The sequence below is a fragment of the Dinoponera quadriceps genome, unplaced genomic scaffold, assembly GCF_001313825.1.
Source record: "Dinoponera quadriceps isolate SergipeBrazil2010 unplaced genomic scaffold, ASM131382v1 scaffold37, whole genome shotgun sequence".
NCBI lineage: Eukaryota > Metazoa > Arthropoda > Insecta > Hymenoptera > Formicidae > Dinoponera > Dinoponera quadriceps.
In genome coordinates, this window is record NW_014554446.1 from 59,529 (window position 1) to 71,849 (window position 12,321).

The 12,321-nt window shown below is 40.5% G+C and overlaps 1 protein-coding gene across 1 annotated transcript; it reads left to right on the plus strand.

The window, feature by feature from the left end:
- Nucleotides 1-971: 971 nt before the first annotated feature.
- LOC106749101 lies at nucleotides 972-4,377 on the plus strand. Its single transcript, XM_014628216.1, has 5 exons — nucleotides 972-1,264; nucleotides 1,665-1,850; nucleotides 2,786-3,035; nucleotides 3,590-3,679; nucleotides 4,215-4,377. The coding sequence occupies exons 1-5, from the start codon at nucleotides 972-974 to the stop codon at nucleotides 4,341-4,343; spliced, it is 948 nt and encodes a 315-aa protein (XP_014483702.1). The 3' UTR covers nucleotides 4,344-4,377.
- Nucleotides 4,378-12,321: the final 7,944 nt, after the last annotated feature.

Consider the following 12,321-nt stretch of genomic DNA (forward strand, 5'->3'; position numbering starts at 1 on the left):
CAACGACGAAGATGCCGATCCAGCCGAAAACACTGTACGACGCGATCAGACCGTTGATCGTGGTCAACTTTATCGTCGGGATCGGCATGCTGCCAGGCCACACGATCCTGCGGAAAGCCTTCAGCTTCAGCTACTCGATACTCTGCCTGATCGTCTTCGGTATCCTCACGAAGCTGTCGATAACGTACTTGAGCGAGTACCATGTCCAAGATTTGTCCGACACCAGCAGCAAGACGTTCCAAGCGGTCTTCTACGCCAACATCGCCATGACGCTGTGCCTCATTCTCACCGCAATGTGGAGAATAAGGGTAAGAGCTTTATGTGGCTAAGGGGAACAGCTTTCAGCGTTCTCGGGAAAAATTGCAATTGTAGAGGAAAATTGTCCGTTGTGGAAGAATTGCAGAAAATTCTAACACGAGTCTGACACATCGCAGGAATCGATCCCTTGCAATTTTATCGAATCCTTTAGCTTCAACTTTATTAAGAGCCTTGTTAATTCCCGCAACTTTGTTGAATTAAAAGATAGTGTGGAAAGTGATTCGCTGGCTCATCTACGTCGTATTTTGAAGTTTTCTATTCTCGGACCAATCGATAGAGACTCATCACACATAAGGTCTCGCGCGATCGCGACTACAAACCTTAATGACGGATCCTCTAATGGGTTTGAAGTTTATTTTGCCTCAACGAAAGCGTGTGGACGCCGACAGTCCCCGAGTAATCGACAAAGAAGGGAAACAATGCAATCCTAAGAATTAAAAATTTACAATAAACGATGATATATCTCTTTCTTTTTGCCACGGAATTTTCTGCGAAATAAAGCGACTTCGAATTCTCCGGACAATGGATTCAAACTTGCGACTGAATTCTTTCCCCCGAATCTCCTCGTTGTCGCTTCTTGGAATCACCGAGACGCGAATTGCGCCTGAGACCTCAGGACGACGTTCTTGCTCGCATTACATTACTTGCACAAGATGGCACCTTCTCTTTCGCAGATCATGCAGACTGCGTACGTGCGCATCACGATGTGCGAGAAAGCCTTCGAGCAGATGGAACTGAGCAAGAAGTACCGTAACATGTATCTGTATCAAGTCTACGCGTTCTCACTCGTCGTGGTGATATTCGTCATATTCGTCGTTCTCAATTACGACATGATGATCCAACGTGACAAGATGCCCTTTCACGTTCAATTCATCGTCATGTTCATCGCACACTATCCCATTGCTCTACTCTACGTGGCTGACATATCGTTCCTACACTGGGTCAGGTGGGCATTACCGCAATATCGCGCGAATATAAACGACGTCAGGTCCGTTTATTATAATTAGCGACGTAAGAACTGACGAACATTTTTGATCCGCGCCCCAGGCCAGTTTTCAATTACCAAGTCTCCAATTACCAGTTTTGCCACGACTCGCTTCAATTATTTAATTCGCGTTTATTCCACGTACTTGGGCGTTTATCGCAAAGCTACCGTTGCGATCGGTAATTTCAACGATGGCATAATTATTTTAACATTTCGATATTTTAATATTTCGGTTGTATTATAGAAAGACTCGAAAGAGTGGAAAATTCGATAAACAATTTCACGCAACTTGTCCATCGAATGAAATTCATCACAGTGCCATTTTCCTCTTTGTCTCGTTCCTTTCGTCGCTTCGTCGCAGATACTCGAAGATTCGATTCAAGCAATTGAACGGTCTATTGCAACGCATGCTGACGACCACACCCGACTCGCCGCAGCACAAGAGGGTGCTGAAGATGAAGGACGAGTGGAACAAGTCCTTCGTCTCATCCGCGCAACAGAAGGAGAACAGGACTAAGGAAAACGTCGACACGATGAGGGCCGTCAAGTGAGATCCTTCGCTCCATTGCTGCACTCCGCGAATAAAGGCTTAAGCACGCGTAAGCAAATTCACACGCACATGTACACATCGCATGCGCGTTTCCATTTTGATATGTCGCACGTCTTTTCCCGAGCAATCTGCTAATTAGTACTTCGCTTATTATACTGTTTGATAAGGCACGATGGCGCAATAACGCTTGACTTGAAATTAAGCTTCACACAGCCCGGCTATGTGATGATTATTTCTGGTGCGAAGCGTAGGATATTTCGTCGAAACTCACTTAAGCGATGAGTTTGAAGACACGCAAATTAAATACTAAATTAAACGTTGGCCGCTCGTCTCTGTAAATAATCTGTAATTAATCTGAAGCAAGTTCCGCGACACACTGCTCGAAATAGTTAAACAGAAACCCGGTTATCTGTTTAATCCGGAAATGTGCCGTTTTACACATTGAGATAATTCGTAGAATGTGCCGGATTTTCAAGTGATATTAAATGACGAACATTAAGTGCCTATATAAGTTTATTTTCTGAAAAAAGTACGTCCTTTTAACTTTATTTAACCATCTATGCAATAAATGTTAATTTTGAATGATATTAAGACATGTATACGAAGTTTGCTCATGTTGATCTGAAACATCCTGTATATATGTACACAATATTACAAACAAAAATATTGTATCGTATATTTCTTACTCTTTTTTATTAATGCTTTATTTATATATCAGCTCACAGTACACATATAATAAAAAGTGATGTAAAAATATTTAAATATATGTATATATGTATATTATATATCGCAGATACTAATAAATTGTCAATTTCCTACGGCTATATTCAAAACAAAATGGTCAATAATTTCGAAATTTTGCATAATGTCCTAATGAAAATAATTTCGTTGATGTTGATCAACGATGTTTGTCTTTTTCACGCCGAACGAAGACAAGTCCATCTCGAATTGATCAAATGCATCAGAACGGCGAACGAGGCGTACGGCGTGCAAATCCTCCTCTCTATGACAGTGTCGTTTGTGTTCATCACTGCTCTCCTTTACAACGGCTACAAGATTTACTGGGTCCAGATAACGAAATATGAAATGCGACGGGAGATGGCATCGATCGCATGTTGGACTTTGTTTTACGCGTCCAAGGTCTTCATTATAAATCATATGTGCGCGTTAGCAAGCCTCGAGGTGAGCATCGATCGAAGATTTCAAGAGTTCGTTGCGATAGTCAAGAACTCGATGATATTTTATATCTGGAGATTCCGAAACATTTCTTTTTATTTATCCATCTCTACGGGAAACCATCCTTTTGGTGTATCAAACATAATTATACATATCGTTCAAGAGAAAGGAAAATGATATATTTTGTATAAAAGCAACTTTTAAAATTGATTAAAAAATTGATCAATTTCGTTAAATTAAATAAATCAGTTAATTTAATAAATTTTAATTTTTTCACTTTGACTTCTTAAATGTACTTTAATGAAATTCGTGGTCGATTTTTTCTTATAATATACGCGCGTTTCACGTATATGTAACAGTAACATTCATGAGAGGCTTAAAACACGGTCGTTAAACTTTTACAGGCGGCGAACACGGGTGACATAATCTGCGAACTATACGAACCGTCCACCACTAAGGAGTTTCGGGCAGAGGCAAGTCTATTGTTGCCGTACATTTTTTCTTTCGCGAAATACAACGCGCTATTGTAGAAATAATCGATGTCGATTTCTTTTTTCCAGATACGGGATTTCACACTGCAACTGATACAGAACCCTTTGATCTTCACAGCGTGTGGATTTTTTACTCTCGATCATACGTTTATTCACGGGGTAAGTCGTGATTCATGTATAAGTTCAAGATAGCGAGAAGTTTAAAGTAGAAAATACTTTCGCGAGTGTAAAGCACGCACGTTAGCTTTTGAGATTCTTGGTTCTGCGTTCTTGCGAGATCGCGTGAAAGGTCGACACATGTCGGCAGATATCTATATACTTCAATTTTCTTCCCTTGACATGGCTATTTTTTTAATAAGCTACTTTCAGTTTTTTATCTGCTTCGCCCAGTAAATAATTAAGTGTTACTCATACATACTTTAATTCCACATTTCTTTATCCTATAATATGTCCGCGACCGTAATTAAGCGATAAGGCTCGCACGATACGCATATATATATATATATATATATGCATATAAAAACATGATAACGTTATAACGTTTCAAGACAGATTAATGTATGAAAAAGAGAAAGAGAGAGATAGAACTCGTTAAAGAATTCGCGTTTAGATTAAAACGACAGTCTACGAACGTCTATGAACGAAGGTATTGTACAACGAAAGAACGGATTGTTAAATATTCAATTTTTTCCAGGTGATTGGCTCGATAACCACGTATCTCGTAATTCTTATCCAAGTCGGAGACATTGCGTCGGAAACTCCCGAAAACGATACAATGTCGTACAACGCAACAAATTTCACTAGCGCAAACGACATTCTATAAGCGCAAAACTCACATATATCATTAGTTCTTTAATACACAGTTTAGACATTTATAGTTAGAAATTATCAACGATCTTTGACATTGAGGGCATAATTAATTATTATATATCAGATTTGTATTCATGGACCGTCATGCGACTGTTTGGATTAATATTTCTCTTTTTGTATGAAATAAGTACGGATCAGACTAATAGATTTGTGAAATTGAGGTTATTCTTTAAATAGCGACGGATCACGTATACCTGTTTCTCAGAACAAAGATCGAAGATTCGCATAATCGTTTTTCGTAAATAAATGGATATAAATAATGCGTCTGCACGACAAGATCAAAAAAATGCACGAGAAATCTGCAGAGGTGTTTGCTCTTACGTCGAATATTGGATTTTTCATGCACACTGAAGAACGATGTGTATCTAAGCAAGTCAAAATGATATTTAATAAAACACTGTTATATTTTTTCTACAAACGATCTTGGATGCTCGTGATTATTACTGATTTATTATTATTTATTGAATCATTACTGATTGCTACTGAAATTATCAGTCATTATTATTAGCATTTAATAAGACATACTATCGTTCAATAAAGTCGTACATCTGATCGCGACGCCACGGATTGCAAATTGTATTTCGTGATAAAAAAAACGCACCTTTGCGAAGTCGAATAGATTTCACGCATCTTCTTCTCCTCGAATCTGTACATTCATTCTCGCGATTGTCGTCGCGATAAAAATGATACACCGAGAAGGTATCGAGGTTTAATTGGCCGATCGGTTAACGAGGATCCGATGAACGGATGCGTTCTCCCCGACAATTTTCCGCCAATTAGTACGTCAGCGGGGATATTGCGTCAATTACACCACCCTAAGCGCACTTACCCTGCCCGACTGCTGTCCAGATGGAGGCGTTAGCCCGTGAAATTCGCTCCTACCAATAATTCAATAGCTTCTAACTCGGACGAGACGGCCACTCGCATTCAATCAGCCCTGAAGGCGGTCATTTCATCGTTGCTGGAATTTCGCAACATGTTGCAGCAACATTTCACGACACAGCCGCATTGTTGCGACACTGCTAATACATTTCCATAATGTTCCCTTGTAATCCCCTTTCTGTATTGTGCCGGGAGGACTCATCGTCGATGCGGTATCTCATCCTGACGAGGCCCGCTCGATATATTCGGGCGTATACGTACTTCAAGAACAAGAGGGGACGTGCGAGCCGCGCGTTTACATCGTGGATAACATTAATTGGGAATTAAGGGCGGCGAACGCCGGTCAGGAGCCACCTGCTACTTCGGTACTCTCTCGTCGAGCTAAGGGGATTGATTTATTGCACCCCGGGGGGAAGAAAAAGGGTCTAAATGCCGACCGGTTTGGACGGATTCAAGCGATGGGCCCTTGTTGTGTCCTCCTGTTAAATAAAATTCTTAAGAGGCGCCGCGTTATCAACGACATTGTTCCCCACAATCGTGCACGTTTCGATTGAATCCCAGTTTAAAATTACTCAGGATCGCGCTTCGTCGTAAAATACAAAATACAGACACCTCCGAATATCAACATTGATTTGCAAAATAAACATGACAAAAAATATAATTAAAACTTGCTAATTTTAAGCACAAAGACGTATTTTCTTCAAAAATCGCCAATATAAAGGGAATATTCGTTATATATAATTATATAAAATAATATAACTTTAACGATAAATAATTTTCCTTCAAACGATACGATATGTGCGATTTCCATACGTATAAAAATTCTGGAGAAATGCATAAAGTACCACATGTTGTAAGATCAATTTCCAAAGAGAAGGACGGTTACATAAAGTTTAATAAAAATTATTCGTGTTATAATTGTGCCCTCTCTTGAACGGGTCGGAAGAAAGACGCGTAACGAACGCGGTAAGTGAAATCGCGGAGCGCTAACTCAACTCAGGAGAGGGTGTCGCTCCCGGGAGAAACATACGGGCCGGATTAGAGATGTAAATTGTAGAAAAGCAAACACAAACGGGAGTCCGTGATCCTAATAATCCAGAAACGTCGTTTATCATCCGAGAGCAGATCCGCCCTTACGCCAGACCACTCCTACTCGGGGGCTCGCGCAGTCGCTCGACTACTTTTTTTCCTTCCTTAAGCGTTTAATACGGCTGCATATCCCCGTCAAAAGCCGGTTTTTCTTTTACGTATGCAATCAATAACATGCAATACATATATATGAAATTATAAGACTACGTTAATTTGTTTTTAAAAATGTTTAAGATGGTTTTTCTTAGGATTTATTCGGTGCGTTTTTACTTTAACTTGCGTTCAATCGAGACATCATCAAGTTGTTACTGTTGATATTTGATTTATGTTTGTCGCTTTTTATTTTATTGAATTATTTTCTAAAACAATTCAAATAAAAACGAAAAAAAAAATATTAGGTTTTATTTCACGGTCTGCTCTTTTTCTTTTTCTCTGTTTTTCTTTTTCCGAGTAATTGCAGTTGCGGCTTTCTTCATTTAAGTCCCGCATCTTTATTTAAGTATCCGCGTCTCTCACTTTTATTGGTCAAATTTAACATTTCCGTTATTTACTTGTGATAATAAAATATTAATAATAATAAAATAGTAATAATATGCATATATAAATGTAAATATATTCATAACAATGTGTAAAATAAAAAGAAAGAAATTACGCGTATATATAAATATAAATAAAATATAAATCTACACGTAGAATCGTTGTTTATCCACAGAAATTATTGGTATATCATGGACATACCCAAATGACGATTTTACCAGCAGTGGCTCAAAACGGGTTCAGTTAAACAGCATCCACCCTCGAAATTAGCGCAGGGGGTACATCGGGCAGTATTATGTTACGGTAACTTGGAAAAGGCCGATGTGACCATCCCATCAAGCTTCTCCCTAACATTCTTCAGAGGGCGTTAACAAAATACAATAATAGATGTAAAAATGTAACTATTACTAAATCTAATCTTCCTCATCACATTTTTATATTACACGCTTTATATTTCTCGTCAGATTTGGACGAAAATCTAAATATATCGAACTTCCCATCTTTCTTTGTGTAAACTATTTTTTTAATCAGTGACATCGATCACACGCGTACACAGGGTGTCTATATATTCTACCTTCATTTATTTAGATTTATTATTTATCCCTTTCAAAGTTCATTTGCGGTAACAATTGCGGTCTGAAACATGTTTCGATATCCCAGCGACTTTCCGAAATATCCAACTGTTTCCATTAAAACATGCTTGCTCCGTACACATACATGTATATATTGAACGGTTGAAAGGTCAGTCTATCAGACAAAATGCGGTTCTGGCTGTGCTCCAAAAAAGTGAAATTATGTTTAGCCGAGACAGCGCGGCCAGTATCCCTTTCGTCGGCGTGACGACTCTCACTTCCTCCTCCGATCAGTAACGGATTGTTCGCACGGACATTGTTTACCGGAGATTGCATAAGAAGCGGGGGAAAACAGAGAAGGTACAACCTTTAAAAGCGGAAATTCATATATCCGCATCGCACATGTGCATGTATACGTACTCCGTCGCAAATCCGCTCAAGCGTCACATTGTTGATCTTGCCTGCTTATCGATCTGCCCAAGTATTTATTAGAACCCTCGCCTATTGATTGCTCTGAAAAAATAAGGTCAGATCGTTTAAAGGGTGCCGGAGAGCGGTTTCCTAGATCTGCCGCGGCGCTTTCATAAATAATATTAAAGCAGACCTGTCTCTTTAAAGAATCATTGTTTATCGCCATTAATAAGCGGCATCGCGCGGGCGAAATCGGTCGCGGGCGCGTTCTTTGGGTGATCGAAGATTTCCCCTGTAAAATGCAGAGAGAGAGAGAGAGAGAGACAACCGAGAGATTTGTCGCACGGTCTTTCAGAATCGGGAATTTCATTTAGCGCTCTTGGACCGTCCCTCGCCTTTTTCTGTTTCTATCTCTATTCGCGACATTATGACGCCAACTAAAGACGTGACACGTGGAATTAAACAGAGCGTTCTCCGAGAAGGACATGCTACATTACGCTGTTCCGTACACATTTTACTTTCTAAACGAAACATTACGGTACGCGCGTATTTAGTTGATTGATTGTGTTTTAAAATAAATCAATGTTATATGCACATTTTGATTAAAAATTGGGAGCAAACTTTTGCAACCAACTCAATATAATAGGCACGTGACGCTGAACCAAAGTTGACAATAAGAGATTCTGGTCAGGGATTTGGATGTTTCACCTTAATGTACGATGAAAAGGGACTGTAATACTATCTTTAAACGTTATCTTCGAAACTCTTATGAAAAAGCGTAGTTTATATGTAAAAAATCTACTGAAAATGCCTCACACACCTATTAAGATTGAGCCCCGATATTCACTTCCACACGGAATAAAAAGATTAGCTTCAGTGGCTAAATTAGTTGTATATAAGGTCACTTGAAACTTCAGCAGCAAGCTGTTTTGTTGCTGCAGCAATTAAAATTGCTTGCGTCGCTAAAGATTTAGGTGTTCATGTATACAATTTAATTTAGCTGCTGCAGTTAATCATCTTTCTTCCGCAGTACTGAAAATCTATACTTTATGTTATATATATTCTCAGTAATTTTCAGTAATTCAGTGATTCAGTGACGGCGAATATCGGAACGCAGCATAAATCGCGCACATTCTCAGACATATTTAATTTAATTGCGCTCATTCTTCTCGCACGTCCAGTCGCCCGCGTCCTTTTTCTAATTGCCCGGGTGCCGCCAAGTCGGGAAAGCACATTTGTCCCGGGTAAGCGAAGATCGTCCCGAGATGTTCCCGTTTCGATGAAAGAAATTCCTCTGCGAGGATATCCGCCATTATATTCGGATAATAGAAAGTTTGAACAGCGCGGAATAGTTCGGATAATGGGCCTCCACCTCGATTTATTCAACGACAGAGCAGACTCCTCTATCGAGCAAATTACACATTCGTAATTCGGCGAGATAAATTCGCCTTGGAAACGCTTTTAATCTGATCTGAGTTGCGCGACCAGCGGTAATTAATAATAACAATTAGCTGACATATCCGTCGTCCGATGCATCTGGTTATATTTTTCGCGGAGGACAGCCCTCCCTCCCTCCCTCTCTCACGCCTACTGTCCAGATACTTCGAGATACATGCGCACTTGTTCACGTCTACCATCTCGTCTCAAATTATAATCAATAGATAGCCGTCGAGACGGCGCCAAAACGCGCCTTTGTTCCGCCTATGGTTGCAGCATCGAATCGAAATGAAACAGTGCCCGCGGATGATCAGTTTCCCGTTAAATCCCCGTCATCTTGCGATTCCCACATTCACACAATTCGCACTCGAATAACGTTCAATATACAGACTATTTCACGTATAATAATTAAAAGCGTTACGGGCCAATATTTCTAAAACTTCACGAGATACGTCATTGTTTTCCCGCGATCGTTTGAGCGTCGAAAGTAGCATCATATAATAAGGGCAATTTTTCTTCCAAATGAAATCATTAAGGTCATCAACAAACATCAATTGCACTTGAATCGATAGACTGCAAGAGGCGGAATAACGCTGCGAGCAGCGCGCCTCTGGCGTGATGCGCCTGATGCTGGGCCGCACGCCTATACCCGCTATTGCCAGAAGAATGTACCTGAGTCGGAATTTTAGTCCTAGTTTAAGTCGAACTCAGTTCTAGTAGTTAAGTGTTCAAAAGATCTTCTATCGTGCTCCTTTGATGCTATAAATGGGAAAGTTATCGACGTTTCGTCCGCTTGAAGACTTAACGTGGAATCAAAATTTAAGCTCTGGAGGACTAAATTCCCTGTGTTAAAGGGAATTCAATGGAAGACCTCAATAGAAAACCTTTTGAAGACTTAATGTAGAACTGAATAGGATTGATGTAGAACTGAAATTTCAACTCGGGCAAACGAACCCGAGACATGTTCCTTAAGACGTCCACAGAACTCGTCCCACTGCATCTCACTCATTCATTCGCCGATCTTCTTTAATTAATCTCTTAACAACTATCGCGAATATTGCGAATATTGCGAAATGGTAGAGAACTTATGTCCCGATTTTGAACATTGCGCTGTCTGGGATATAACGCATGTATTATATAACAGTTATATAACACTTATATAACAGATGTTCACCGGGAAAGCAATAGTGAGGCACAAATATTCAAAATGATGCACAGATATTCGAAAACAATGCGCCTAATTGGAAATCTCTAATATTACTATGCCTAGAAAATAAGACAGCATTGATGAAATCTTTTACACATAAATTCGTAATCAAAGAAATATGATACTTTTAAGAAATAGGCGTTTGCTGGCCTTGTTACGCTACTGTCTTCCGAAGATCGTCCGAGAGTTTCGAAAGCGTTTTCTTCCAGACTTGCGAGTAAAGCAACACATGGACAGCCGGGAGAGGGGGGAGTGTTTATTTAGAGGTAAGAAAGGCCGCGCGGCTTTGTGCGAACAACGGACGATCGAGAGAAAGACAAAGACGGCGATCGATAGACGGTCCTTATCCAACCTCCTTGTAACTACGTCGAACGACGCACTGGTGTTCACACACGTGTAACATACGCGCCCACCTGCACACAGGTATGGTGTTTTCCGTTTCGACGTTGGTGGACCTGAATGCGGAGTTCCTCGCTCCTGCCGCACGAGGTCTCCAAGGTCAATTTGGGACTCGTTTATCATCCCTTTACCGACCTTACCCTTATCTCCTGACCCTTCCTAAATACAGGATCACTAAAAAAACTTTCGATCACACGCATCGTGTCTGAGTGTTCGCACATCATGACCGTTGATTATTCGAAGAAGCGGCAATGATGCCTCAAAACAGCCGATCCGTCACTCAGACGGCTTGACATTTAACGGAAAACAGGTGTTAAGAAGACTAGAAACCGGCATATGAACAAAATTACTTAAGCTTCCAAGAATTGTTACAGAAGAAGTGTGTCAGTAAGCTTAAGAGTGGAATAGTAGGTCAGCGTAAAATTAATGTGATTGATTAATTCAAACTTAAACACTAATTAATTATGTCGCATCGAAATGTATTCTATTCAATTGTACTGTACTGGTGTTACACGACAGCAAACAATTGATTTCCACTTCCTCTCCTCCCGCCACTTCTTTCTTATTATCTCTTGGGAATTATTGGAAAACCTGTCGGCGGGTGTCGATAGTATTTAAGTAGTGAATTCATTGTGGAAAAATCATGCTTGAGTTAACAAGCGTGACCGATCCCATCTCGAAGTTTCGCCCAACAGTTGTATAACGCTCACATGCAATCTCTCATTATACGCGTCTGGATGTTATCGCGACCATGTGTTTGCTATATATATACACTAGCAACATTAGCATAACGAGCCTGGCCGTGACGTAGTTCTTTTGGTCTATCGAGGACATTATTCGCATTTTCCCCGGGAAAACTTCCTGGATACATGGAAAATCTTTGTGTATGTGTGTGTGTGTGTGTGTGTGTGTATGTAAATATATGATCTTTAATATCTCTCAAGAGTGAATTCACCGGCCGGACAGCACGATATCTAAAATCAGGATATAAGACGTCTCTAAGAGATCTTTAAGACGTCTTAAAGACGTCTTATGTTCCGACTTTTGACATCGCATTGTCCGGGCGATTTCCGAATCTTCGTGTATCCTTCAATCAGGGCCCGACGCCGGTGAACTTGGAGTCGCTCCAAATACCAAAATCCGTAGAAAAGACTCCTCTCTGAAGAAACAGCACCCTCACGAGAGACTCCACCGGCTATAAATACACGCACCGTATCCCTTCTCGCGCGATCGGTAAACCATCCTCGTGAGCGTGCTGAAATAATCCCATCCCGTTCCATACCCGGGGAATCCCGCTTCCCGACTGTCGCAATTTCGCCGCAGCGGCTCCCTCGGCAGCGGCCGCCGTAAAATTGGGCGATTATACGGCGCTTCTTCCGGGATTCTTCAGTCTCGCT